The sequence below is a fragment of the Salvia splendens genome, chromosome 6, assembly GCF_004379255.2.
Source record: "Salvia splendens isolate huo1 chromosome 6, SspV2, whole genome shotgun sequence".
NCBI lineage: Eukaryota > Viridiplantae > Streptophyta > Magnoliopsida > Lamiales > Lamiaceae > Salvia > Salvia splendens.
Genome location: NC_056037.1, coordinates 663,197 through 688,510, shown reverse-complemented (window position 1 = coordinate 688,510; position 25,314 = coordinate 663,197). Strand labels below are relative to the sequence as shown.

Genomic DNA, 25,314 nt, shown 5'->3' with positions numbered 1-25,314 from the left:
TTGGTCTCAGGTAAATTCTCTACTAAGTAGTATGCTACCACATAAAAAGATTATTTAAATTTTACCTAAAAGGAAAGTATGCATAAATTCTCATACACGATTGTACTAGTAAAAAAGTAATCTGATTCTTGGTTTTGGAAATTGCTGAGTTTGTGTGATTTTTCATATGACAAGCCGTTTTATAATCTCAAAAGATAATTTAATTATAAAAATAGTTATTCAATCTATTACTAGTTCGTTAGAATTTCAGTTATATTTTCAACTACACGATTAAGTATTTCATGACTAATCATACTCTTTTATATACTGTCAATTAATGTATAAAAGTGTATGTACGTCCAATGTAAGCTGATTCGATATGATTGTGACCTTTTGGTTCTACATTCAATTATTGTACTTTTTCAAACTAATTATGATATAGTTGCCTTCAATTTAGTTGAACAAGCCCACCAAAAAACTAACCTTATGGTTAAAAATGAGGTAAATTTTTGAGCGTGTTTTAAATATTTCAACATCATATTTATTTTTTTAATACCGAAGCTTACAATATTTGAACAAAAATGTATCGAGTTCATATATTTTCGCAATTAACATCTTAAAACACGTCTGTCTTTCAAAAAAAAATTCCAGATATTAAGTTTGAGTACTATTAAAAGATTCTAAGATTCATGTATTTGATTCCTCATCTTTTAGGACATCATTATCATGTCCGATAACGTTGATTGAAGTTGATGTTTCATATTGCATCAAAGTGATTGGAGGATCACGGTTTTCTATCTTACCAAACACTCCCCTAGTCGGCCATGGATTTTAAGTTAATAAATATTCCCAACGTCCCATACACATACTTTTGGGCTTACACGTGGTTTAATGCAAATTGGTAATGTAAAAAGAAGATAGAATAAAATGAAAAAGTAATGTTAATGATTAGTAAGACTATATCATTCACAATATTTAGTTGTGATAAAAAAAATTAGAATAGAGTAATTTTATGATAGATGAAAATGAAAAAAAAAGATTATTTTTAGGAAGGTAGCAATAATATGAAGTAGCACGAGTGAAAAAAGTTAGTAATATAGGAATGTCCATTCAGAATAACTTTTTTTTTTATCAAATAAAAATGTCTTTAGTTTTTATTTTCTATTTCCACATTTTGCTTCTTCCAATCCAATAACTCTACTTGCATGAAGATCACAAGTGATTATTGGACTTGGAGATGACATAAAATACTCTAATAAAAGAGAATAAAATATATGAAAATGTAAAGTAATAAGAGAAAAAAAGAATAAATAGATAAAAAGTTCTATCTCAATTTCTTGTTAATAGAGATATTTCTTTCAATATGAAATTTAAAAATAATGTACTAAGTGGATGATGAATAAATAAATATAATAAGATAAATGGAGAGAGAATAAAAGAATAATTAATTTTTTTAAAAAAATAAAAATAACTCGATTATATTAAACTCTCTAAAATAGAAAAATTGTCGCGGACAACAAAAAAAAGTAATAAAATAATGATAATGAATAGTCACTTGACATATGGTATGGCGTCATGATGAGATCGAAAAACGTAAGATTGGAAAAAAGGAAGAAAAAAGAGATAGTAAAACAAAACAAGTCTTTCTGCAGTAGCTCAGCACCAACTCTCACTCAAACATGGCGTCTCGGGCCCCACTTTCCCCCCTTTCCATCAACAACCCAATCCCAACTTCAATCGCTTCTTCTTCAATCCTATATCTCCTGCCTCCAATTCACCAATTCCACACTTTCCGCAAACCAATTAGACTATGTTCACCGGTAAGCCCGTGAACTCAGGCACCTACTTCCCGGGCCGGGCCGAGCTCGACCAGATGCCAGACACCCCGACCCGCCGCGCCCAGCACCGCCGCGCTCAGTCGGAGACCCAATTCCGCTTCCCCGACCTCGACGACATCCTCCTCGACGACGACGTCATGGTGGAGCTCAATCTCGACCTTCCCCCGGCGAGCGACGCCGCGCCTCTGAGGAGTTTGTCGCTGGATGCCGAATTCTTCGACGGGCTCAAGGTGGACGCTCCGGCGGCGGCGGAGCCCCGGCCAAAGCATAGGCATAGCAACTCCATGGATGGGCTTTCCGAACTCGCTCTGCTTGACCCCAAGAGAGCTAAAAGGTGTGCTTTTTTTACGAACCCTAATTCAATTGAGCTTTAATCTGATCCAATTTATCTTGAATTGTTGTGAAATTGAAGTTTCTGAGGTGTGTGTTGGAGATATTATGCATTTTGTGATTCTTGATTTGTCTGTTTATTGTAATGGAGCAATGGAGAAGTAAGGAATCCAGACTATCTACCCAGTTGTGTTACCTCTTGCTGTTTTTGATCAATCAAGTTGAGATTTTATTGATGAGTTGGAGAAATTTTGTAAGATTGGAAGTCACCCTTTTTGTAGGATTCTTGCAAATAGGCAATCGGCCGCACGATCAAAAGAGCGTAAAACCCGTTACATGAGTGAGCTCGAGAGGAAGGTTCAGACTCTGCAAACTGAAGCAACCACCCTATCAGCTCAGATTACAGTTTTGCAGGTTACATACAACTTCAATTCAAAACAATTCATGATATGTATATTTCCATCAAGTTCATCTTTGAGTTTATTTCAAAGTTTGAGACTTTGAGTATGTTTATGAGTCTTTAGTTTCTTAGGGTTCTAATTCAAATTGGGGTCTTTAGTTTCTTAGTTTAAGGTATAAAAAAAATAGTTGAAGTCTAGTGATTTGCTGTGAAGGTCTTGGCTGTGGAGTGGCCCTTTTCGGAGTTATCCATTCCTGGTTCGATAGTTTGCTGTTTTCTGTTCTTCGTGCTCTTCTAACAGAATTGCCCCAACAGCATAACTGCAATCTATTGCAGAGGAAAATATGACAAAGGATAAGAGTAGTTAGTTGATCGATTCTGCAATGGTTGCAAGCTTAGTTGTGGTATTCTTGCGCCTCGTTGAGAACTTGAATATGTATGACAGATATATAATGTGACAGCAAGTTATGACTTAAGGTGTGATGTATTATCCAATGCAGAGAGATGCCGGTGGATTGACGGCTGAGAACAAGAAACTCAAGCTAAAGCTGCAGGCTTTGCAGCAGCAAGCAGAGCTGAGGGAAGGTATATCTCTGTCTTATTATGTCTTATGTCTTTGTAGTGAAGAGGTTTTGATGTTGTGTGGTGCATTGATTCAGCTCTTAATGATTCACTGAGGAATGAGCTGCAGCATATCAAGTTTGCAGCCGGTCAAGCTCCGTCTCCTCACTACTTTGCTAACCACCAATTGCAGCAGCAGCGGCTCAGCAGCCACAACGATGCTCGAGAGTGAACAGGGCGGCATCAGAGTCCGGGGTTTCAAGATTGTGCAGAGTTAATTGTGTTGTTTGTGGGTAAAGGTTCGTGGTTAAGTTGCTATAATATGTAGAGGCATACATAGAGTTGTATATTTTGTAGTAGTGAATGTTCAATAAGTGAACATAGTAACTTTAATTGCACATAACATCTACATACTACTAGTATATATGGTATAGAAACACAGTTTCAATTTTCAAATGCTTCAAAATGAAAAAAAGGAAATACAATTTCAACTCATGTATGCAATATTGCAATTTAATTTTGTGGGTACAATTCTTCCTTTCAATATGAAATTTCCCAACTACAGATTATAGATAGAAAAAATGATTTATGAGGGACGATATCTGCAGTAGTCGTTTCAAGGAATTAATTACACCTTTAATTTCTTAGAGAGAAATGAAAATAATAAAACAAATTTCGATTAAATTGAAATACAGTATAGCCCAATTAAAATTCCACAACAAGAAGAAGCCCAACAAAAACAAACTAATAAAATCCAATCCAATTGGAGAATGACTATTTATTGCATGTATAAAAATAATAAAAGAAAAGATATTTAATCTAAACCAAATTTTAAAAAAAGAGTCGATTTTGTTCTCCAATCGGTTTGATTGAACTTGTTTTTAAATTAATACTTATGTTATTAAAATTATTATCACTGAGCAATGTTTAAGAATCAAAATATTGGGTAAAATAAGAAAACGAAAAGAAAAAAGAAAAATGCAGTTCAGTTCGCGCAACATTTTTTTGAATTCTTTCAATTTCAGTGATTATTGATTCATAATATCCATTTGTAATCGAACTTTTTTGTTTGCTGCATAATTCTTTTTTCTCATTTCTAATCAGTACTCAAAAACCCCTTGGCATCAAAATTCCGCTAATCCATTCAACCTTTTATGCCCTAAATTCTGAGATAAAGCTAAAAGTATAGAGCACTGTCGGCGATAGAAGCTGCGCACTTGTTTAACGATCTAAGGTAAGTATGTATTTGAGTCTTAATCGCTTGATACAAAGCAAACATAGTTTATTTTTCTGGATTCTGCTTAGTCATTGCCGATTTTCGTTCGCAACAACTGAGATAGAGAGATACATTGTTTCCGAAGCTGGGAAAGGAATTTCGTAGACGCGACTCAGTCAATTTCTGATCTGAATTCTGCATTTATCTGCTTGTTTATGTTTTTAGTGAATATATGCCCTTGTTTTTACTAAAAATCTGGTATGCAGCTGAAAATAGACGGCAATGTGTTGTGGATACAGTTTTAGCACCTAAAAACAATAAACACTGTCAGTTGTTATGTGAGACACAAGTCATCATCGCTTAGTCTGTGCAACGCATATTGTGGCTAAGTTAACTGTTAATGCAACTATCAGTGCAGATAATTGGATGTGTGAAATCAGGTTTGAAAATTTTGATTTTAATTATAAAAATGGCGAAAACAGCCTAGCAAATTGGCACCAAATGCTGTCAAATTGTGTTTAATAAGTATAGTTTAGTGATATGGTTATAGAATTTTTAATTCGATGTAATGAGTTTTTCTTTTCTTCTCTTCCTTTTGTATCTTTGGGCCAGTTAGATTCCCGGATGCTCTTCTCTTAGCTTACTAATTTCAACCATCAAACATAGAATAAGGACAACTTTCTTTAGGAAAACTGCAATGTGATAGTGTCAGCGCATGTAATTTCCAGTGTGCGGGTGATAAACTTAGCAAGGCATCAAGCTTTGATATTATGGAACTCATACAAAACTTTTAGTCGATGTGTTTCTGTAACTGTAGAAACATACGGAATCTGATTTATGAAAACTGTATAACCAACATGAGAGATCTATGGTGACAGAACATGATACGGGCATGTATCTGCCACACCACTAAATGATCATGTCAAGTTAGTTAGTATTTTAGTAATGCGATTAGTCTTAGTTGGTTTCCCACGTTTCTTAGTAGTGCAGATTAGTTTCCCATGTTTCATTATGCTCCATTATCTTAAGTAGAGTAGTAGTGGTTAGTTAATCATTGCTGTAAGCCTCTGTGGCATTGAATCAGACAAGAATAGAAAAACATATTTCCCTTTCCTTTAGTTTATCAAGTTCCTTTCCTTTAGTGTATCAAGTCTTCTTAAATTTCCATACGTTTAGTTATTTTGTTGGAGTTAGAATCCACTCGAAGGATTCAAGTTTGTAACAGAACATATGCATATTTATTTACTAGATACTGCTTTTTAGTTTGATATCGTTTTGAGTTAGAAAAATGCCTCACTATAACCATACTTTTCTTGTTCCCAGTTGATGGATGAATACCATAAGAACTTGCTAGTTGAACCTTCAATGCAGCTGTTGCATGCTCCGACTGAAGCTTCGAAGCATCCGTCTGCACTTGAAGGATGTAGATCGCAAGTTCCTGTTCAATTTTGGTTTTCTGTACTCAGTTTTCATGATAGAAATTGTAAACTGTAAATATGTATGTGCTAAATCTAATTTACTAAGGAACACATAAAGACAAACAGAACTGGCCGAGAAAATTAATGAACATATGAATCATGAATATATCTGAAGTGGCCTATATATAGAATGTAAATATAAAAATTGGCTCCATATAATTAATTGAATTTAAATTTTAGCCTAGACAATAGCTGCAGCTACCCAGGCAAGCAGCCTAACAAAATTTCGAATTTACAGCCAAAATATTTACTTAGTTTTGGGTGGCCGAAAGTGTAAGATTGCACACATGCATGCCATGTTTTTTTGGCGGGAAAAACTCTTGCAAACATTTTATAGTATTATTCTTTATTGGTGATGTTCAGCTTGTTTCTTTTATACATGCAGTTCCGGGGTGGACAAGCCCATAGGTTGCTTCCATGCAGCAATTCAGGTAATATGTCAAAGTTATATTATGCATTTTTTTAACCATGTAAGTCGTGTCTTGAGCATATCAATGTATTGATGAGATTTATGAATGTTGGATGATATAGTAATGGAAAAAAGTAGAATACTCTGTTGGTATGTGGTTCATGCATTAGTTGGTCACCTCTTACTGCCTATTAAATTGCTATGCTGCCTTCAATCAGTTATGAATATGAGCCGTGCCTTATGCAGGAGTTAATTGTCATTGATGATATCTTGTCAGCATTGGTTGGGATTGACGGACGTTATATCTCTATCCGTAGAGTACAAGGGAAGGATGATACTGTGTCCTTCCAAGTTGATGCATCTATGGATTTGGCACTTCAGGCAAGAAGTCTAATTCATTTCTTTGTCTATTCTAATGGAATGAATGTTTTCCAATTTTGCTTCCACGGAAGGCGTGTTTTCATTAGGACTTCTTAAACCTAATCGTATATCCTGTGTTTGCAGGAATCTGCAAAAAGAATATTTCCTTTATGCGAGAGCTACGTACTTATAAGTCAGTTTGTTGAGTCAAGGTCCCAGTTCAAGAGCGGTCTTGTCAATCATGCTTTTGCTGCAGCACTTCGGACATTACTTCTTGTAGGTTTCTCTCCATCTCTCCATTTCACTCTCTATTAAGTTTTGAACTTTCTTTATTCTGGTGATTTAATCAGCATGATACTCAATTTCTAGGATGGTTTATGGAAGAAAAGGGCAGTTAGTTTTATTGTCATAGTTTTGCATGTCTTGTGTGTGGCATTTTATGCCGGAATGTGGCAGAAGTGTCTTTTATTCTGCTATAGTTGATAACATGACCACAATGAAATGCACAGTTGCTGTTGTAAAAGGTTCTGACAAAACTAAATGACATAACCATGTGGTTGAAGAAGAGCTCACACCTTATATTGTTTTCCGCCAAGAAAAACAAAAGCCAATCTATTTCCAAGCATGTTCAGAAAATTGGGTATTGCTTAATAGGGTTGTCAAACCGAGCTAGTTTTGGCTCCCAAGTCTATATGCTCATCAATGTCATCCTATGTATTGCTTATTTTAGATTTTATGAATAAATTTGTGTATTAGGATTACCAAGCCATGGTGGCACAACTTGACCATCAGTTTCATCTGGGAAAACTTTCAGTTCAAGGACTATGGTTCTATTGCCAGGTTTTACTTCCATACCTAACTTATTGTATTCCTCAACCCCCCCAACCCAGTATCAAGGTTATAAAATGTTTTCCAATGCAGCCAATGTTGGGGGCAATGCAAGCTTTAACCATAGTGATTAAGAAGGCTTCAGCCAGTAATTTTATTGGCTCTGCAATTCTTAACCTCCTACAAAGCCAGGTTTGGCTACAGCTTAGTTAATGTCACTGAATGTTTTTGTCCAGATTATTTCCTGGCAATAATATTTTCTTAACAATTTCAGGCCAAGGCCATGGCTGGTGATCATGTAGTGAGGTCTTTGCTCGAAAAGATGTCACAAAGTGCAAGCCAAGCATATCTTGTAATATTAGAGAGGTACAGTTGCAGTTGATGCTTGCATGGTTAAAAAATATGATTTCTGGATTTACCCTTGGAATTGTTTAGGCATTATTAGACCTGATGCTTAAATCCTCTCCTTCGAAGTACTCCCTCCGTCCCACTCTAAGTAACACATTTTCCTTTTTGGGATGTCTCAATCTAAATGACACATTTCTAAATATAGAAACAACATTCTCTCTACTTTTTCCCTCTCTTCTAATTTATTCTCCACTTAACTCACAAAATAACACTACATAAATTCTCGTGCCGAATTAGAAATGTTCCACTTAGAGTGGGACGGAGGGATTAACTAATAGGAATTTCTACTGTTGTGACAAAGCATCATGTAGGAAAAATAGCAGTGCAGTGCCAATTGGTTACACCCTTTTCTAGAACAGATATTTAGTAATATTTCTGAAGGGAATTGCGTTTCAACTGTAGGTGGGTATATGAGGGCGTAATTGATGACCCATATGGGGAATTTTTTATCGCTGAGAACAAGTCTCTTCAAAAGGTATGTCTTCACTTATAAGTGTGGGCTTCAGGTTTAAGTTATAGGGGCTGTGCTAATTCTTTTAAACAGGAAAGTCTCACGCAAGATTATTACACGAAGTATTGGCAACAACGCTACAGCTTGAAAGATGATATCCCCAGTTTCCTTGCCAATGCTGCTGAAACAATTTTGACCACTGGAAAATATCTAAATGTCATGAGAGAATGTGGGCATTGTATTCAGGTTTATCTCGTGATATTTCTCTGGTTCTAATACGCCTTTGACTTCATTGGTCAACTGATATGATTTGGTTGTTTTAAGCAGGTTCCTGTAGCAGAAAACACAAAGTTGACAATGGTTGGCTCTAATCACCGCTACCTTGAGTGCATTAAAGCTGCTTATGATTTTGCTAGTGGTGAATTATTGAACCTCATTAAAGACAAGGTCTGGTTCAGGAAATAAGCATTCGATTCTACCTCACTGCTTCATTTCCACTGTATCTACCTCTCAACTTAATCTCTATGCTACTACTGCAGTATGACTTAAAGGGAAAGCTGATGTCAATCAAACATTATCTCCTTCTCGATCAGGTATAACTAGCATATACAATTGTGCTTTCTCCGAGTAAATGTGGGATTCAGAATTTCCTTTTCTGCAAATAATTTATTGGTAGATTAGGGATACTTAAATAAATTTCTGAAGTAATAAAAACAGAACCATTATTCCAGTAGAAGTGTAGAACTTTCATCCATTTGTGACTTCTGAATTAGAACTTTGTAGGAAAGCTACTGTGTCTTAGTTTCCTTTTCTTATAAATTAAGATTCCAGGGTGATTTTTTGGTCCACTTCATGGACATAGCTCGGGAAGAACTCATGAAAAAGCCAGATGAAATTTCAGTTGAAAAGCTGCAGGTGTGTAGGTGTATTATTTGCAAGAGAATTTATGTTGGTCTTGCAATTTCTCATAAATAATTGTTGCACTTGGTACTAGTCTCTCCTGGACCTTGCATTACGATCCACGGCAGCTGTGGCTGATCCATATCATGAAGACTTGACATGTTGTGTGGTTAGTGCTTAAAAATTTTGTGGTTACTAATAGTGTCACGGAACTCTACTGTGCTACCTGCTCAACGATATTTACTATGTTGTTTCCAGGAAAAGACAACTTTATTGAAAAGGTTGATTGAACTTAAAGATCTTCAGATCAGCCAGATTATTTCTGGCAATGATGACCTCGAAGAGCCTTTGAGCATTACAGGCTTGGAAACATTTTCTTTGAGTTTCAAGGTTTGTAACAAGTGTTTTTATTTTTTGTGGTTAGACATGGGTCCTGGTCTATTTGCTCATGCAAGAATCATATAATCACGTTTTCCGCAGGTCAACTTGTGTAAATGAAGCCTATCGATGATAACAATCTCCATCATGTTACTGAAAGTCTTAAGTGAATCTTTTATATTTTCAGGTTCAATGGCCGTTATCACTTGTGATCTCAAGAAAGGCTTTGACAAAATATCAGCTAATATTTCGGTGTCTGTTTCACTGCAAGTATGTCAATCGGCAACTTGGTGCTGCATGGCAGCTGCATCAAGTATGATGCTTGTAACTCTTCTATCTATCTCTTTCTATATTCTCTCCTCCGTGATGCTTACTATAGCTGTATATTATAGGGTCTGCGAAGACTTGATAAGCAAGGAATAGCGATTTCAGTGTCATCTTTGCTATGCCGGAATATGCTTAAGTTCATCAACAGTCTTCTGCATTATCTGACATTTGAGGCAGGTTTCCCTACTTCATTTTTCCTCGTATATGTCTATGGACTGGCTGGGGTGGCATTATTAAGTAACTTCCTGATATTCTTTTCGTGATATTGCAATCACTTTCAGGTTCTCGAACCAAATTGGCATATCATGGACAATAGACTTCAGACTGCAAAGAGTATTGATGAGGTTTGCGGATCTATTTTCCTTCATACTTGTTTTTTTTTAATTCTGTAATGTTTTTTACTGTTGCCACTTCATTTTGATGCAGGTTTTACAACATCATGATTTTTTCCTTGACAAGTGTTTGAGAGAGTGCTTGCTCCTCTCACCTGTTCTTCTCAAGGTTAGTAGTGTATTACATCCTACTAACATGCTCTCACAAATGCTCTCCGGAGCTTTTATTGCTTAACATTTCATTTTCTATAACTAATATCTGAATCGGCCCACTTGAGATTCCATTTTTGCTCATTGGTGATTTTGTCCATTGCAGAAGCTAGAGACAATGAAATCGATATGCCTTCAGTATGCAGCAGCAGCGCAATGGCTGGTTACCTATTCCATCGATGCTCCCAAGACCGACAGTCCTGAGCTGGATAAATACAACAAGTTGAAACTAAGGACGCGTTCTCAGACTCAGAAAGTAACAGCTGAAAATGCAACCGTCATTGAATCTATCTTGTATGTTCCAACAATTTCCTGTTATTCTTCTCTCTCGGAGCATTCGACTGTGTCGTTGATGTTCTTGTTGGCTTTCCTCTTTCAGGAAGTTTGAGCGCAAATTTTCTGCTGAGCTTCAGAGTCTAGGACCGATATTGAGCAGTAGTTCTCGTGCAGAGCCATACTTGACTCATCTTGCACAGTGGCTTCTTGGCGTGGGAAGCGACTAAGATGCAGCGACATCTATCTATGGTTTGCCCATTTCCCTGCTTTATGTTCATCTTGTTGTTGGTTCTCTCTTTTCCTTTTTCCCCTTTGTGTATTTGATTAGTTGATGAGATTTGTGTTAGAAATCCATTGCCAATTTGAAACTATGGATAGTGCCTGTTCTATAATAGTTATGTTGTGGGTTCAAAAGTTTATCAAGATAGCCATCGTCCATAACAAATTCGTTTTTAACATTTCGGTTTGTCTATAAAAGTTGGTCCCTTTTCATTTTTTGTAATGACCCTGATCACTAACTTCGATAAGACTATTTTTTATGGAAGAATGGAGCGTTAAAATATGTGCCGTGTACGCTATTGTAAGTGGATAGTGATAGTAGTAACCAGAGACGTGTACGAGTCCTCCAAAAACCTTAGGACTTACTTCAAATTGAAAATGAAGTTCTTTGAAAGTCAAGTCTAGGTCGTGTCGGTCTCCTTCAATCTGACTTGTTAGTGCGGTAACTATATATCGGAAAATTATACTTCCTCTCTGTCCCATAAAATAAAGACACTTTCTTTTTTCATCCGTCGTATAAAAATATTTTATTTTTATTTATGGAAACTTATCCCAAACTCATTACTCACATACATTAATTTATTTACAATTTATACCACTAGGGTTCACTATTAAACACTAATAATAATGTGAGCCTCCCTATCTGCTAACATTTTTTTAGTTACCGGTCACCTCATCTCTCTTACCTTACCAATTATGTAATCCTTCTGTCCACGAAAAATAGGACACTTTCATTTCTGCCCTCGTTTTGAAAAAATGATAATAAATAGTTAAAGTGGAGAGAAAGAAAATTAAGAGAGAGAATAATATAGATAAGAGATTTCTCTACATTATTCTCTCTCGTACTTTACTTTCTCTTCACTTTAACTATTTATTATCATTTTTCCAAAATGAGTGCAGAAAATGAAAGTGTTCTATTTTTCGTGGATGAAGGGAGTATTAATTTATGTCGTCTCAAATGTCCTTATTTTTTCGGGACAGGGAGAGTAGTGCACCGTTGTGAAATTCATCCCTCTATTTTTTCTATTATATATTCTATCAAGTATAAAAGTTAAATATCGGTCATTGAATTTTTTTATTATTATAAATGATACAAAATTTAAAGGCTACTCGAACTCGAATTTGAGATATTTGACATCAGATTTTAACCACATTACCACTAGTCCAAACCACGTACCATTTCATTTATTTTGTTTGAGTGCATGTTGGATTTAGTTATAAATTAATATTTAAGGAAAATGTATGATTTTATATACTCCCTCTGTCCCATAATGATTGTCTCACTTTGACCGGTCACAGATTTTAAGAAATGTAATGAAAAGTGAGTTGAAAAAGTTAGTAGAATGTGAGTCCTACTTTTATTAAAATGTGAGTAGGAATGAGTTAGTAGAATATGTGGCCCACTTCCAAAAATGGTAAAAAATGAAATGAGACAAATTTTGTGGGACGAACGGAAATAGAAAAATGGGACAATCTTTATGGGACGGAGGGAGTATAAGGAAAAGTGTTGTGAATTTGTATTATTGTTTAAATTTACTTGGTTAAAAAACTTTTGTACTGTCATTTTGAGCTAAAAATCACAATATGGCATGATAGAAATTTAGATATTTATATTTTATCGTGAACATACTTCAATATTTCTATTTAGAGATAAAAAGTGTATAATAATCATCGTTCAAAATGAACCAGATTAAACAAAATATGACTCACTTTATAATAAATTCAAAAATGGTGTAAAAAAAATTCAAAAATCATCATATTATTTCTTTATTTTGATTTTAGAGAGATAAAAAAGTAAGCATAATTTAATCCACAAACAGTAGTTTGGAGGTAAAATTTCTCCAACTAATGACGACTTTTAAAAAAGCATGACAATGGGTTTAAAAAGTTGTCGTGATTAGTCTCAAGTTCAAATTTGCGGTATTATTGAAACACTTTAAAAATGAGCCTAATTTGCAACAAAATCCATATTTTTAATTTAAAATGCTAGAGTGTCAATTTTAATGATGAGTGAATTTGTTTAGGTTGATGAGCTCTCAATTGCAGCACACGATTCCGTGAGACTTTTTCTGATCGGGGTGAAGTTTGAACCAACCTGACATCAAACTTGTTCATATAGGAAAATCATTTTATTTATTTCGGTGGACGGCCTACTCTAATATCATGTTAAAATCATTTTATTTATTTCGGTGGACGGCCTACTCTAATATCATGTTAGAAGTTCACGAGTTTTCCACATAAAACCAATTCATGATAAGTAAAGGGATTAATTACAATGAAGCATTTGTTTTTTTCTTTTGCCAATAGAGTTGAGGCAGACTCAATAGCTAATGAATAATACTATTCACAACCTCTAATTCTACTAGCATTAAAATTATTGGCATTATAATAGCAAGGAAATAGAAAGGTCATATAAGCACAATGGTCTCTATATATCTTCCTAATCATCCTTGCAATAACACAACAAAGATGGCCAGCTCAAATCCAAGCATTGCAACTCTATCTTTCTTCCTTATTTTCTACCTTATTACTTGTTTCAAACTATGCAAATGCAACTTTATTTTCTGCCCACAAATTGAAAAACAGTCACTCCTAAGTTTCAAGCAATACATGCAAGATCCATACCATCAACTCTCTACATGGGATGATGATAATGATGTCAACTGTTGCAAATGGAATGGTGTAGTTTGCAACAACTCAACTGGCCATGTTCACCAACTCCATCTCCGCGGTTTGAGTTTGAGAGGCCAAATCAATTCATCTTTGCTCAATCTCAAACACTTGACTCATCTTGACTTGATTCTCAACAACTTCAAACAAACAATCCCTTCCTTCTTTGGATTATTCACAAAGCTCGAGCTTTTCAACCTCTCTTTTGCTGGATTTCATGGAGTGATTCCCCATACCATCGGGAACCTTTCATATCTACGCACTCTAGATATGGCTGGCTTTCCAAACATTGTGCCTGCTGGTCACAAAAACTACTATCACACCACAACTTACGGTGGTTACCCAGACATGGAATTTGCTGCTCATGTAAGCTTTCCAAACCTGCTACAAGTTGATAATCTTGAATGGTTATCGCTGCTTTCTGGACTCGAGAATCTCAATATGAACTTTGTGAACCTCAGCAGAGCTACAAATTGGGTGCAGGTGATCAACACACTCCCTTCTTTGCAACATCTTCGTTTTCAAAATTGCAGCCTAAGTTACATATCTCCTCTGAGTTATCTCAACATCACTTCCTTAACTCTTCTTGATCTCTCTTCTAACAACTTCCATTCCACTGAGGTCCCAAAATGGATATTTGGGCTTCACAATCTTCATTTTCTTGATCTAAGGAACAACTCTTTCATAGGTCCAATTCCAGCTAACAGTAATGCCACCAAACTGAAGTATATTGATCTCTCTTTCAATTTTTTGAACTCCATCGTACCAAGTTGGCTCTATTCTTGTATAGATTTGGAGTTTGTTATCTTGGATTACAGCTTCCTAACCGGTGCAGTTCCAGCAGGATTTACTAACCTGTGCAAAACAAGAAGGTTGTCCTTATCCAACAATAATTTCCAAGGAAATGTATCTGATTTATTTGGAAATATTTCGGAGTGCTTCTTGGAAACATTGGAAGTCCTAGATTTGAAGTTTAATCAAATCTCAGGTCAGTTGATAGATCAACTAGGAGAGTTTAAGAGTTTTGAACATCTTAATCTCAACAAGAATTTACTAACTGGTCCAATTCCAGCCAGCATGGGTAAGTTATCATCTTTGAAAGTTTTGGCATTAAGTGATAACAAACTAACACAAAACCTTCCTCATAGTTTGGGCCAACTTTGTAATCTTGAATGGATTTCTGTCTTTTATAACAAGCTAGGAGTAGTGACTGAAACCCTCTTCGCAAATCTCACTAAACTCAAAGTTCTCTATGCTTCTTCCAATCAGTTGAGTTTGAATGTAAGCCAAAGTTGGATCCCCCCCTTCCAACTTAATTCTCTTGGACTAGGATCATGGGGCTAAGGCTCCGGCTCCAAGATTCCTTCATGGCTTGAGACACAGAAGAATCTTTCGCACTATCTTAATCTGGCTGGTACTGGAATCTCAGGTAGTGTTCCAAGCTGGTTCTGGAATACTTGGGTCTTGAATCTCTCCCATAACCATCTTCACGGAGAGATCCCAGATTTCCGTGGCGCTGCCCAGTTTATATACTTGAGTTCTAATAAACTCGAAGGCCCATTGCCTCAAGTTGGAGACGCTTTGAAGGAGCTTGATCTGTCCAATAATTCATTCTATGGAGGCATAGCCCACTTTCTATGTGATGAGACATATCCAACATATTCGTTGGAGATTCTTCATCTGGGAGAAAATCTATTAAGTGGGGAATTGCCAGATTGTTGGAACAAATGGCCTTCTTTGAGATATCTGAGCCTAGGCAATAACCAAATGCATGGAAGCATTCCAACTTCTATGGGATTTCTTGCTAATCTAGAATCTTTGAATCTTCAAAATAATCGATTCTCCGGGAAGATACCTTTTGCAATGCACAACTGCATTAAGCTGGTGAAGATGGGGCTTGCAGATAACAATCTTGCAGGGAACATACCGGCGTGGATAGGAACAAGCCTAGTCGAGTTGAGGATTCTGATACTGCGCTCAAACAACATGAGTGGTGAGATCTCTTCAGAGATTTGCCAGTTGAGCTATCTCCAGATATTGGATCTCGCCAACAATGAACTCTCGAGCGGAATACCAAGGTGTATTCATAATATCACTGCAATGGTTATAAAGAGGAGTTTGTCAGATCTATTCAAACTGTATGGAGTTGAGAAATCATGGTACTCTTACTCCTTTTTCAACGCGGGAGGGTTCAGAGAGAGTGCACTGATAGTGAAAAAAGGCGGTAAACTGGAGTTCGACCTTTCAGTGAACAGTCTGTCCGGAGAAATCCCAAATGAGTTAACAAGTTTGTCAGAGTTGGGATCCTTAAACTTGTCAAGCAATCAGCTAACAGGTTTGATCCCCGAGAACATTGGAGAAATGAAGCAGTTGGAATCTCTTGATCTATCAAGAAACTCCCTGTCGGGTCGAATTCCCAGCAGCCTTGCATTCATATTTGGTTTGGGTTATCTCGACTTGTCTTACAACAACTTAACAGGAAGTATTCCAGATGGCACACAGCTCCAGAGCTTCAATGCTTCAAGCTTTGTCGGTAACCATCTCTGCGGCCTGCCATTAACAAGCAACTGTAGTGAAGGAGGAATTAAAGAGATGAATGAGAAAGCTACAGAGGTTGAGTGGTTTTATGTGCTGCTATCTTTGGGTTATGCATTGGGATTTTCAGTGGTTTGCACAGCCTTAGTGTTGAAGAAGGCATGGAGAGATGCATGTTTTGGGTTGCTAGAGAGGATGTGGATAAGCCTCACAACATCTACATAGGATTAGCAATGCATTATGCCTCTACTCTCAAATTATTTAGTGTAATGTTGTTTCTTTTTCTCCCAGTTTAGCTAAAACTATTGTAACCTTAAATCAACTTTCCATATGTATGATGTATAATAGCTAAGTTGTTGATCAAAAAATTTGAGCAAAGTGGTTGGGGCATTTTAACATACAGGAACTGTCCATAACATTAACTTACGAAATCCATTGGCAGAAAACAAAGCATTCCTAATTCAATTTATTGATTATTAAGCTCATAAACAGTCTAACCTGAAACGACGCATTGCTTCTTCACCACTTGAAGATTTTTGGTTTGGTAGAGCGGATGTAGGTAAGCCTCACAACGTATACATAAAATTAACAATGCTGTTTCCTTTTTCTCTCAATTTAGCTAAAACTATCATAATCATGTATCAACTTTCCATAGTCAAGTTATTGAGAGCAAATTCTGAACAAAGAATTTACTCTCCAGAAATATGAGAGAAAAATCTGTTTGGGGCATTTTATCAAACCCAAACTGTCATAAATGTAACAGATGGCAAAAAATTGGCTTTTATTTAATTATTTCCAAATCTAACATTCCTTATTTAATTTTCTCGAGAAGACATAAATAAGGTTAAGCCCATTGGGCTCATTCGTAAGCAGATATTGGGCCGAGAGGCCCACAAAACTTCTCACTCAAGAGTAGAAATTGAGATTTCAAGTTAGTCTATTCCAACATTGAACTCTATAAATGACTTACATTTGTATAGTGAATTTAGATTTTCCTTTACGACCATATAAATTATGAGTATTAGAGCATCCCTAACTATGCTTTTGGGGAATGACGTCGTCTGTGCCGACGGCGCGGCACGCTGCTGTCCACTGCTGCACTTTTGCCGACGGCACGGAGCTGCTCGATGTATCGAGCACGTTTGTGTCGCTGAGCAGGGCGACGTGGCGCGTTCTCATTCGCCAACAGCTTAGCCGTTGCAATTTCTATTTTTTTAAAAATAATATTAAAAATTAAAAATATATATTTTCGGATTCTCAAAAATATAGTCGTTTTATTACTGCTTTTTTGAATTTTTTATTTATTTATATATTTTGATTCCAAAATCATCTATAAATACACACATTCATCATCCAATTTTCACATCAAATTATCTCTCATTCATATTTTTTCATACAACTCATCTACATCTTCCACTCTCACTCATACCCTCTCTAAATGCAAAAATGGATATCAGCGATATCATTGCGGAAGCGGAGCGCGAAGAACAAGAATACTATGAACAATATCGTACCGCCTATGATGCCTATGTCGCCGCCGCTGCCCCCGCCCCTCCTCCTCGACCAACTAGATCAAATCGCCTCTACATCCCTCGTGACCGGGAGGGAGCCCAAGAAAGGCTCGTCGTCGACTATTTTTCCTACGAGCCGCGGTTTCCGGAAGATTACTTCCGGTGCCGTTTTCGCATGTCAAAACGGTTGTTTATGCGTATTGTCAACACATTGTCCGCCGTGTTGAATACTTTCAATCACGTAGAGACGCAACCGGTCGGCAAAGTCTCTCGGCGTTGCAGAAGTGTACTTGTGCCCTCCGACAACTTGCTACTGGGCAAACGGCTGACCTCTTCGATGAGTATTTGCATGTGGCTGAGTCAACTGGAATCGAATGCCTCAAAAATTTTTGCGACAACGTTCGTTCTGCTTTCAGTGAGGAATTCCTTCAGGCACCTACCATCGAAGATTGTCAACAGTTGCTTCATCTTCACGAAACAGTCCACGGATTTCCCGGTATGCTTGGCAGCATTGACTGCATGCATTGGAAGTGGAAGAATTGCCCGAACGCTTGGAGGAGGCAACACTTAAGCGGCCACAAAGGCGGCGGCCCAACCCTTATCCTTGAAGCAGTCGCCGACCACCGCCTATGGATTTGACATGCATATTTCGGTGTTGCCGGATCCAACAACGACTTGAATGTGCTCTATTCTTCACCACTCTTCAATGATGTTTTGAATGGTGTATTACCGGTGATCGACTTCACCGTCAACGAAAATCCATACCACATGGGTTACTATTTCGTCGATGGTATCTACCCAAGGTGGTCGACTTTCATGAAGACGCTCAACAATCCGCAAGACCCGAGACGGGTTCTTTATGCACAGCGTCAAGAGGCTGCTCGGAAAGACGTCCAAAGAGTTTTTGGGGTCCTTCAAGACCGATTCAACATTGTGAGGGCCCCGTCTCGGCTGTGGTACGTTACAAATATTTCCGTCATCATATTATCTTGCACAACATGATTATAGCTGACGAATGACCGATGACTGCTAACTTTAACGAAGAGGATGAAGCCGGAAGCTCAACCGCAAGGTCTCCCCCACGCCAAGGTATGCATACGACGGTGCGCGAGAGGATCCAAACAAGACACACAATAGCGATACCAAAACCCACAATGAGCTACAAGATGCCTTAATCAAACATATTTGGGCGAAATTCGGCAACGAGTAGTGAGTTTTTTAATTTTTATGAATTTAATTATGTAATTTTTAATTTTTATGATTTAAATTATGTAATTTTTATTTTTTATACTTTATTATGAAAATTTTAATTTTTAAGCTTTTAATTATATAATTTTTAATTTTTTAGTAATTATTAATAGTATTTTGGATATTTTTAATGTATTTTAATATTGTAGAAATGATTTTATTTAAATTAAATAATAGAATGATAGGACCCTTGAGCATGTATTTGTGGAAGAGCATGGATGAAAGTGTTTTGTTCTTAGGAAATAGTAGGGAGTAAAAAATTAATAAACGTGGGGATGGACCCATATCGATGCTCTTGAAGGGGATGCTCTTATGAGCATAGTGATTAATGATGTAAATTATTGGTTTTAAAAGCAATGAAATAAGATTCGATGATTGTCAATTGGTACAATTTATATAAGCAGTAAAAAAAATCAGGTACTCAACCCGAAGTTCTTATTAAACGATTTATCGAACTGTTATGGATATTCAGATTACTGATTACCAAAGTGGTAAACGGAACAATCATTTGATAGAACTTGAAATTATCGATTTCTTTTCAATTTGTAATTTTTTCCGCTATAAAATTCAAAATTAATACTGTGAGTAAGCCTTAATATTATCGTTGTTGTTTACTGTCACTACTTATCTACATTAGATCATTTAATATTAGGACACATGTCAAATTGAAAATGAAATTCTATGCAAAGTCCAAGTCCCAAGTCCAACTCTTGGCTGTCTTTTTGGAGTAATTTTTAAGGCAACCTGACTTATTAGTGTGGCATCGAAAAATTATAGTCGCAGTTATATTTCAACCATAAATTTCTTTATTTGAAAAGTCTAAGTCTTAAGTCGTGGCTCTCTTTTTATTAGGGCATCTATAACCATTTTCTTAATCCATCAATTCCCTTTATTATTTATGAGCTCTATAATACCCACATTCTACCATTCCAATTTTATTAGTTATTCATGGGTTCCATTATATTATTTTTTTTAATTTAAAAAAATAATTAATTAAAAATATTTCATTTAAAAATTTTAATTGAAAAAACTAAAATCATTATAATTCCTAAAAATTAAAAATTAAGTATGTAATAAAAAAATCATAGAATTACATAAGACAAATTACTATGGCGGTGGTGGCATATGGAAGCTCATATCACACTCGAGAGTCTGAATAAGACGACTATTCGACTCCAATTGTTTTGGCATGAAGTGGGTAGTGTCCGATGTACGACTTTCAGCCGATAATCAATTGAGTGAGAGTTTTTTTTTTGTGAAAAAATATGTGATGAGTAAGATATTCTAAATGATTATAAAATGAATTGGGGGATAAAAAATAGAATAAATAAAAAAAAAGAAAAAATGGTAGAATAACAATTATATTTGGAAAAAGTGTGATAATTTAATAATTATATATATTGTTTATTTTATTATAAAATATCAAGATGTAACAACTATATTATGAAGCCCACTTGCATGGACGAGTGGGTTTCACAAGCAAATAGGGAGACGCCACGTTGGGGGAGGGGTGAAACAACCCCCCTCCCTCACCCCCATCATGGAAGCCCGCCGAGAGGGCCGCTCGCAACACGTTCCCCCAACTCGTCTCGCTGGGATGAGACAAGACGTGATTTTCCACCGTAGTTGTAGTCACAATTAAAGTAAAACCGTATTTTTTTTATTATCATTGCTATAATAATTAAATATCGACCATTTCATTCTTTTTGTTCTAAAGGTACATTTAATTTTAGGTATAAATTCATACAAGACTAAAGTCTAAAATTGATCATTTATATTTGTCTAAAAAAAACTTTTGGGTCCAATACATTATGTACGAAATTTGTTATGACTTTGTACCTTTTGTTGTTATATCTTGAATTCTAGATCATCTAAAAATCAACTGCTATAAATAGTAATTATATGACAAATTTATTGAAATTTTAATCGTATATATATATCTTCCTAACCATCATTGCCATAACACAAACAAAGATGGGCAACTCAAATCAAGTTATGGTCCAATTCATTAGGTATGAAATTTGTTATGACTTTGTACCTTTTGTTATTATATCTTGAATTCTAGATATCTAAAAATCAACTGCTGTAAATAGTAATTATATGACAAATTTATTGAAATTTTAATCGTATATATATCTTCCTAATCATCATTGCCATAACACTAACAAAGATGAGCAGCTCAAATCCAAGCATTGCAACTCTATCTTTCTTATTTGTTTTCATCCCTAGTATTTGTTTCAAACTATGCAAAAGCAACTCTATATTCTGCCCGCAAATCGAAAAACAGTCACTCCTAAGTTTCAAGCACTCCTTGCAAGATCCCTACAATCAACTCTCTTCATGGAATGAAGATAATGATGTCAACTGTTGCAAATGGAATGGTGTAGTCTGCAACAACTCAACTGGACATGTTCACCAGCTCCATCTCCGCGGTTTGAGTTTGAGAGGCCAAATCAATTCATCTTTGCTCAATCTCAAACACTTGTCTCATCTTGACTTGAGTCTCAACAACTTCAAACAAACAATCCCTTCCTTCTTCGGATCATTCACAAATCTCGAGCTTTTTAACCTCTCTTTTGCTGGATTTCATGGAGTGATTCCCCATAACATCGGAAACCTTTCATATCTACGCACTCTAGATATGGCCGGTTTTCCAAACATTATACCTGCTGGTCACAAAAACTACTATCACAGCAGAAATTTGGCTGGCTATCCAGACATGGAATTTGCTGCTCATGTAAGCTTTCCAAACCTGCTACAAGTTGATAATCTTGAATGGTTAACGCGGCTTTCAGGACTTGAGAATCTCAATATGAACTTTGTGAACCTCAGCAGAGCTACAGATTGGGTGCAGGTGATCAACACACTCCCTTCTTTGCAACAGCTTCGTTTTCAAAATTGCAGCCTAAGTTACATATCTCCTCTGAGTTATCTCAACATCACTTCCTTAACTCTTCTTGATCTCTCTTCTAACAACTTCCATTCCACTGAGGTCCCAAAATGGATATTTGGGCTTCACAATCTTCATTTTCTTGATCTAAGGAACAACTCTTTCATAGGTCCAATTCAAGCTAACAGTAATGCCACCAAACTGAAGTATATTGATCTCTCTTTCAATTTTTTAAACTCCACAGTTCCTGTTTGGCTCTATTCTTGTATAGATTTGGAGTTTGTTGTTTTGGATTTCAACTTCCTAACAGGTGCAGTTCCAGCAGGATTTACTAACCTGTGCAAAACAAGAAGGTTGTCCTTATCCAACAATAATTTCCAAGGAAATGTGTCTGATTTATTTGGAAATATGTCGGAGTGCTTCTTGGAAGCATTGGAAGTTCTAGATTTTCAATTAAATCAAATCTCTGGTCAGCTGATAGATCAAATAGGAGAGTTTAAGAGTCTTGAATATCTTAATCTCAACAAGAATTTACTAACTGGTCCAATTCCAGCCAGCATAGGAAAGTTGTCATCTTTGAAAGTTTTGGGCTTAGGTGGTAACAAACTAACTCAAAACCTTCCGCATAGTTTGGGCGAACTTTTTAATCTTGAAAGAATTTTTATCTTTGATAACAAACTGGAAGGAGTAGTGACTGAAACTCTCTTCGCAAATCTCACTAAACTCAAGATTTTCTCAGCTTCTCACAATCAGTTGAGTTTGAATGTAAGCCAAAGTTGGATTCCCCCGTTCCAACTTGTTGTTCTTGGACTAGAATCATGGAGCTTAGGCTCCAGCTCCAAGATTCCTTCATGGCTCGAGACACAGAAAAATCTTTCATACTATCTTAATCTGGCTGGTACTGGAATCACAGGTAGTATTCCAAGCTGGTTTTGGGATACTCAGATTTTGAATCTCTCCCATAACCATCTTCATGGAGAGATCCCAGATTTCCGTGGCGCTAATCAGTTCATATACTTGAGTTTTAACAATCTCGAAGGCCCATTGCCTCGAGTTGGAGATGGTTTGAAGGAGCTTGATTTGTCCAATAATTCATTCTCTGGAGGCATAGCTCACTTTCTATGTGATGAGACATATCCAACATATTCGTTGGAGATTCTTCATCTGGGAGAGAATCAATTAAGTGGGGAACTGCCAGATTGTTGGAACAAATGGCCTTCTTTAAGATATTTGAGCCTAGGAAATAACCAAATGTATGGAAGCATTCCACCTTCTATTGGATTTCTTGCTAATCTACAATCTTTGAATCTTGAAAATAATAGATTCTCCGGGAAGATACCTTTTGCAATGCATAACTGCATTAAGCTGGTGAAGATGGGGCTTGCAGATAACAATCTTGAAGGGAACATACCAGCGTGGATAGGAACAAGCCTAGTCGAGTTGAGGATCCTCATACTTCGCTCAAACAACATGAGTGATGAGATATCTTCAGAGATTTGCCAGCTGAGCTATCTCCAGATATTGGATATCGCCAACAACGAACTTTCAGGCATAATACCGAGGTGTATTAGAAATTTCACTGCAATGGTAATGAAGAGGAAAATGTCAGATCTATTCAAACTGTATGGAAATGAGAAATCATGGTACTCTTACTCCCTTTACAGTCCAGGAGGGTTCAGAGAGAGCGCACTGATAGTGAAAAAAGGCAGTAAACTGGAGTTCGACAACATCCTTCCCTTGGTTACCAGCATCGACCTTTCAATGAACAGTCTGTCCGGAGAAATTCCAAATGAGTTAACAAGTTTGTCGGAGCTGGGATCCTTAAACTTGTCGGGGAATCAGCTGACCGGCTTGATCCCCGAGAATATTGGAGAAATGAAGCAATTGGAATCTCTTGATCTATCAAGAAACTCCCTTTGGGGTCGAATTCCCAGCAGCCTTGCATCCATATCTAGTTTGGGTTATCTCGACTTGTCTTACAACAACTTAACAGGAAGGATTCCAGACGGCACGCAGCTCCAGAGCTTCAATGCTTCAAGCTTCGTTGGTAACCATCTCTGCGGCCTGCCATTGACAAGCAACTGCAGTGAAGGAGGAACTAAAGAGATGACTGAGAACGGTGCAGAGGTTGAGTGGTTTTATGTGCTGCTATCTTTGGGTTATGCACTGGGATTTTCAATGGTTTGCACAGCATTAGTGTTGAAGAAGACGTGGAGAGTTGCATATTTTGGGTTGATAGAGAGGATGTGGATAAGATTCACAACATCTACATAGGATTAACAATGTATTATGCCTCTACTCTCTAATTCTGTAGTGTAATGTTGTTTTCTTTTTCTCCCAGTTTAGCTAAACCTATTGTAACCTTAAATCAACTTTCCATACGTATGATTTATAATATTGAAGTTGTTGGTCACAAATTTTGAGCAAAGAGGTTAAAGAACAGACTAAAAGTTTGGTTTGACATTTTATCAAACAGGAACTGTCCATAATTTGAATTTACGACGACAGAAATTGGCAGAATTCAAAACATTCCTTATTCACTTTGAACTTACGTGGAAAGAAATTGGCAGAATACAAACCTGCAACGATGCTTCTTCACCGATTAACAATGTAAGCACTCTCAAATTCCATGGATGCTGTTTTCTTTTTCTCCCATTTTTGCTAAAACTACCATAACCTTACATCAACTTCCCATATTTATTGTTGATAATTCTGAGCAAATAACTAACTTACTCTCAAGGAAGAAAAGCGCGCAAAAGTTTGTTTGGGGCATTTTATCAAACAGGAACTGTCCATAATTTTAACTGATTACGAAATAACAGGCCTTAATTATGCTCATAACTGGGAACTTATAATGAATAAAATGGGGATTATGTATAAAATTAATAATATAAATCATAAAAGAAAGCAGTCCACAATTTAACTCACGGCGAAAAATTGGGCTTTTGTTATACTCATTAATTCTAAATCTAACATTCCTTATTTAATTTTCTTGAAGTGCAGATATTGGGCCAAGCGGCCCATAAGAGCTCTAACGTAAGGCCCAATTCAATAGAATAAGTAAAAATTGAGATTTTAAGTTAGTCATTTCCAACATTAAACTCTAAGGTCTAACATTGATATAGTGATTTAGTTTTGTCTTTACGACGATATAAATTAGGAGTATTATGTACATAGTGATTAATGATTGTTCATTTTATTGTTGGTTTTTCTATTATCCTTTTATCCTTTACTTTAGTTTGGATGATAGATGTAATAAGTCAAAATCGGGTTAGGTTTTATAACTATTTTAAGACTACATATAATTTTTTGATATGTTATTTGATTTGTAGTTTAAATATTGTATAAAAAAGGTATGGGCCTAAAGTCGGTTCGAGGCCCATAAAAATTTATAAATTATAAAATAAACACGTGTAAAATTCATGTAAAAATTCTTTTCTTTTACATAACTTCAAAGTAAACAGGTCATAGTGTATGTTCTATAATAGTTATGCTGTGGG

General features: G+C 36.3%; 4 protein-coding genes across 8 annotated transcripts; all 4 read left to right on the top strand.

The window, feature by feature from the left end:
* The first annotated feature begins 1,614 nt into the window (after positions 1 to 1,614).
* LOC121809348 (transcription factor RF2b-like) lies at positions 1,615 to 3,506 on the top strand. Of its 2 annotated transcripts, none has more exons than XR_006052250.1 (4): positions 1,615 to 2,151; positions 2,429 to 2,561; positions 2,762 to 2,951; positions 3,048 to 3,132. XR_006052250.1 is itself a non-coding variant. In XM_042209924.1 (4 exons), the coding sequence occupies exons 1-4, from the start codon at positions 1,790 to 1,792 to the stop codon at positions 3,338 to 3,340; spliced, it is 714 nt and encodes a 237-aa protein (XP_042065858.1). In that variant the 5' UTR covers positions 1,617 to 1,789; the 3' UTR covers positions 3,341 to 3,506. The 2 variants fall into 2 exon arrangements, 1 of the variants encoding a protein (XP_042065858.1); XM_042209924.1 differs by lacking the exon at positions 2,762 to 2,951 and adding an exon at positions 3,207 to 3,506 and having other exon boundaries at positions 1,617 to 2,151.
* A 445-nt stretch (positions 3,507 to 3,951) lies between these two features.
* LOC121806613 (gamma-tubulin complex component 2-like) lies at positions 3,952 to 11,139 on the top strand. 4 transcript variants are annotated; one of them, XM_042206727.1, is made up of 21 exons: positions 3,952 to 4,342; positions 5,648 to 5,754; positions 6,188 to 6,233; positions 6,458 to 6,592; positions 6,716 to 6,847; positions 7,328 to 7,411; positions 7,493 to 7,591; positions 7,674 to 7,765; positions 8,210 to 8,282; positions 8,352 to 8,504; positions 8,586 to 8,705; positions 8,798 to 8,851; positions 9,090 to 9,173; positions 9,253 to 9,327; positions 9,417 to 9,548; positions 9,724 to 9,849; positions 9,929 to 10,036; positions 10,145 to 10,207; positions 10,290 to 10,364; positions 10,512 to 10,699; positions 10,785 to 11,139. In XM_042206727.1, exons 2-21 carry the CDS (start codon positions 5,651 to 5,653, stop codon positions 10,906 to 10,908), a joined length of 2,067 nt encoding a protein of 688 aa, XP_042062661.1. In that variant the 5' UTR covers positions 3,952 to 4,342; positions 5,648 to 5,650; the 3' UTR covers positions 10,909 to 11,139. The 4 variants fall into 4 exon arrangements, with proteins under 4 accessions (XP_042062661.1, XP_042062665.1, XP_042062664.1 ...); XM_042206731.1 differs by having other exon boundaries at positions 3,953 to 4,342; positions 5,648 to 5,747; XM_042206728.1 differs by lacking the exon at positions 3,952 to 4,342 and adding an exon at positions 4,638 to 4,764.
* A 2,431-nt stretch (positions 11,140 to 13,570) lies between these two features.
* LOC121807854 (receptor-like protein EIX2) lies at positions 13,571 to 16,390 on the top strand. The gene is made up of 2 exons (XM_042208195.1): positions 13,571 to 14,711; positions 15,060 to 16,390. Exons 1-2 carry the CDS (start codon positions 13,571 to 13,573, stop codon positions 16,388 to 16,390), a joined length of 2,472 nt encoding a protein of 823 aa, XP_042064129.1.
* A 4,704-nt stretch (positions 16,391 to 21,094) lies between these two features.
* Positions 21,095 to 24,088, top strand: LOC121807853 (receptor-like protein EIX1). Its single transcript, XM_042208193.1, has one exon. It carries the CDS (start codon positions 21,095 to 21,097, stop codon positions 24,086 to 24,088), a length of 2,994 nt encoding a protein of 997 aa, XP_042064127.1.
* The last annotated feature ends 1,226 nt before the right edge of the window (positions 24,089 to 25,314 follow it).

Bases quoted from the DNA above. Each gene is read 5' to 3' on its own strand.
- LOC121809348 (XM_042209924.1), top strand. From the start codon at position 1,790: ATGTTCACCGGTAAGCCCGTGAACTCAGGCACCTACTTCCCGGGCCGG. The intron at 2,152-2,428 runs GTGTGCTTTTTT...CCCTTTTTGTAG, and splicing joins GACCCCAAGAGAGCTAAAAG to GATTCTTGCAAATAGGCAAT. The intron at 3,133-3,206 runs GTATATCTCTGT...GCATTGATTCAG, and splicing joins GCAAGCAGAGCTGAGGGAAG to CTCTTAATGATTCACTGAGG.
- LOC121806613 (XM_042206727.1), top strand. From the start codon at position 5,651: ATGGATGAATACCATAAGAACTTGCTAGTTGAACCTTCAATGCAGCTG. The intron at 6,593-6,715 runs GCAAGAAGTCTA...CTGTGTTTGCAG, and splicing joins CTATGGATTTGGCACTTCAG to GAATCTGCAAAAAGAATATT. The intron at 8,505-8,585 runs GTTTATCTCGTG...TGTTTTAAGCAG, and splicing joins AATGTGGGCATTGTATTCAG to GTTCCTGTAGCAGAAAACAC.
- LOC121807854 (XM_042208195.1), top strand. From the start codon at position 13,571: ATGCAAGATCCATACCATCAACTCTCTACATGGGATGATGATAATGAT. The intron at 14,712-15,059 runs GTAAGTTATCAT...CTGGAATCTCAG, and splicing joins TCCAATTCCAGCCAGCATGG to GTAGTGTTCCAAGCTGGTTC.
- LOC121807853 (XM_042208193.1), top strand. From the start codon at position 21,095: ATGAGCAGCTCAAATCCAAGCATTGCAACTCTATCTTTCTTATTTGTT.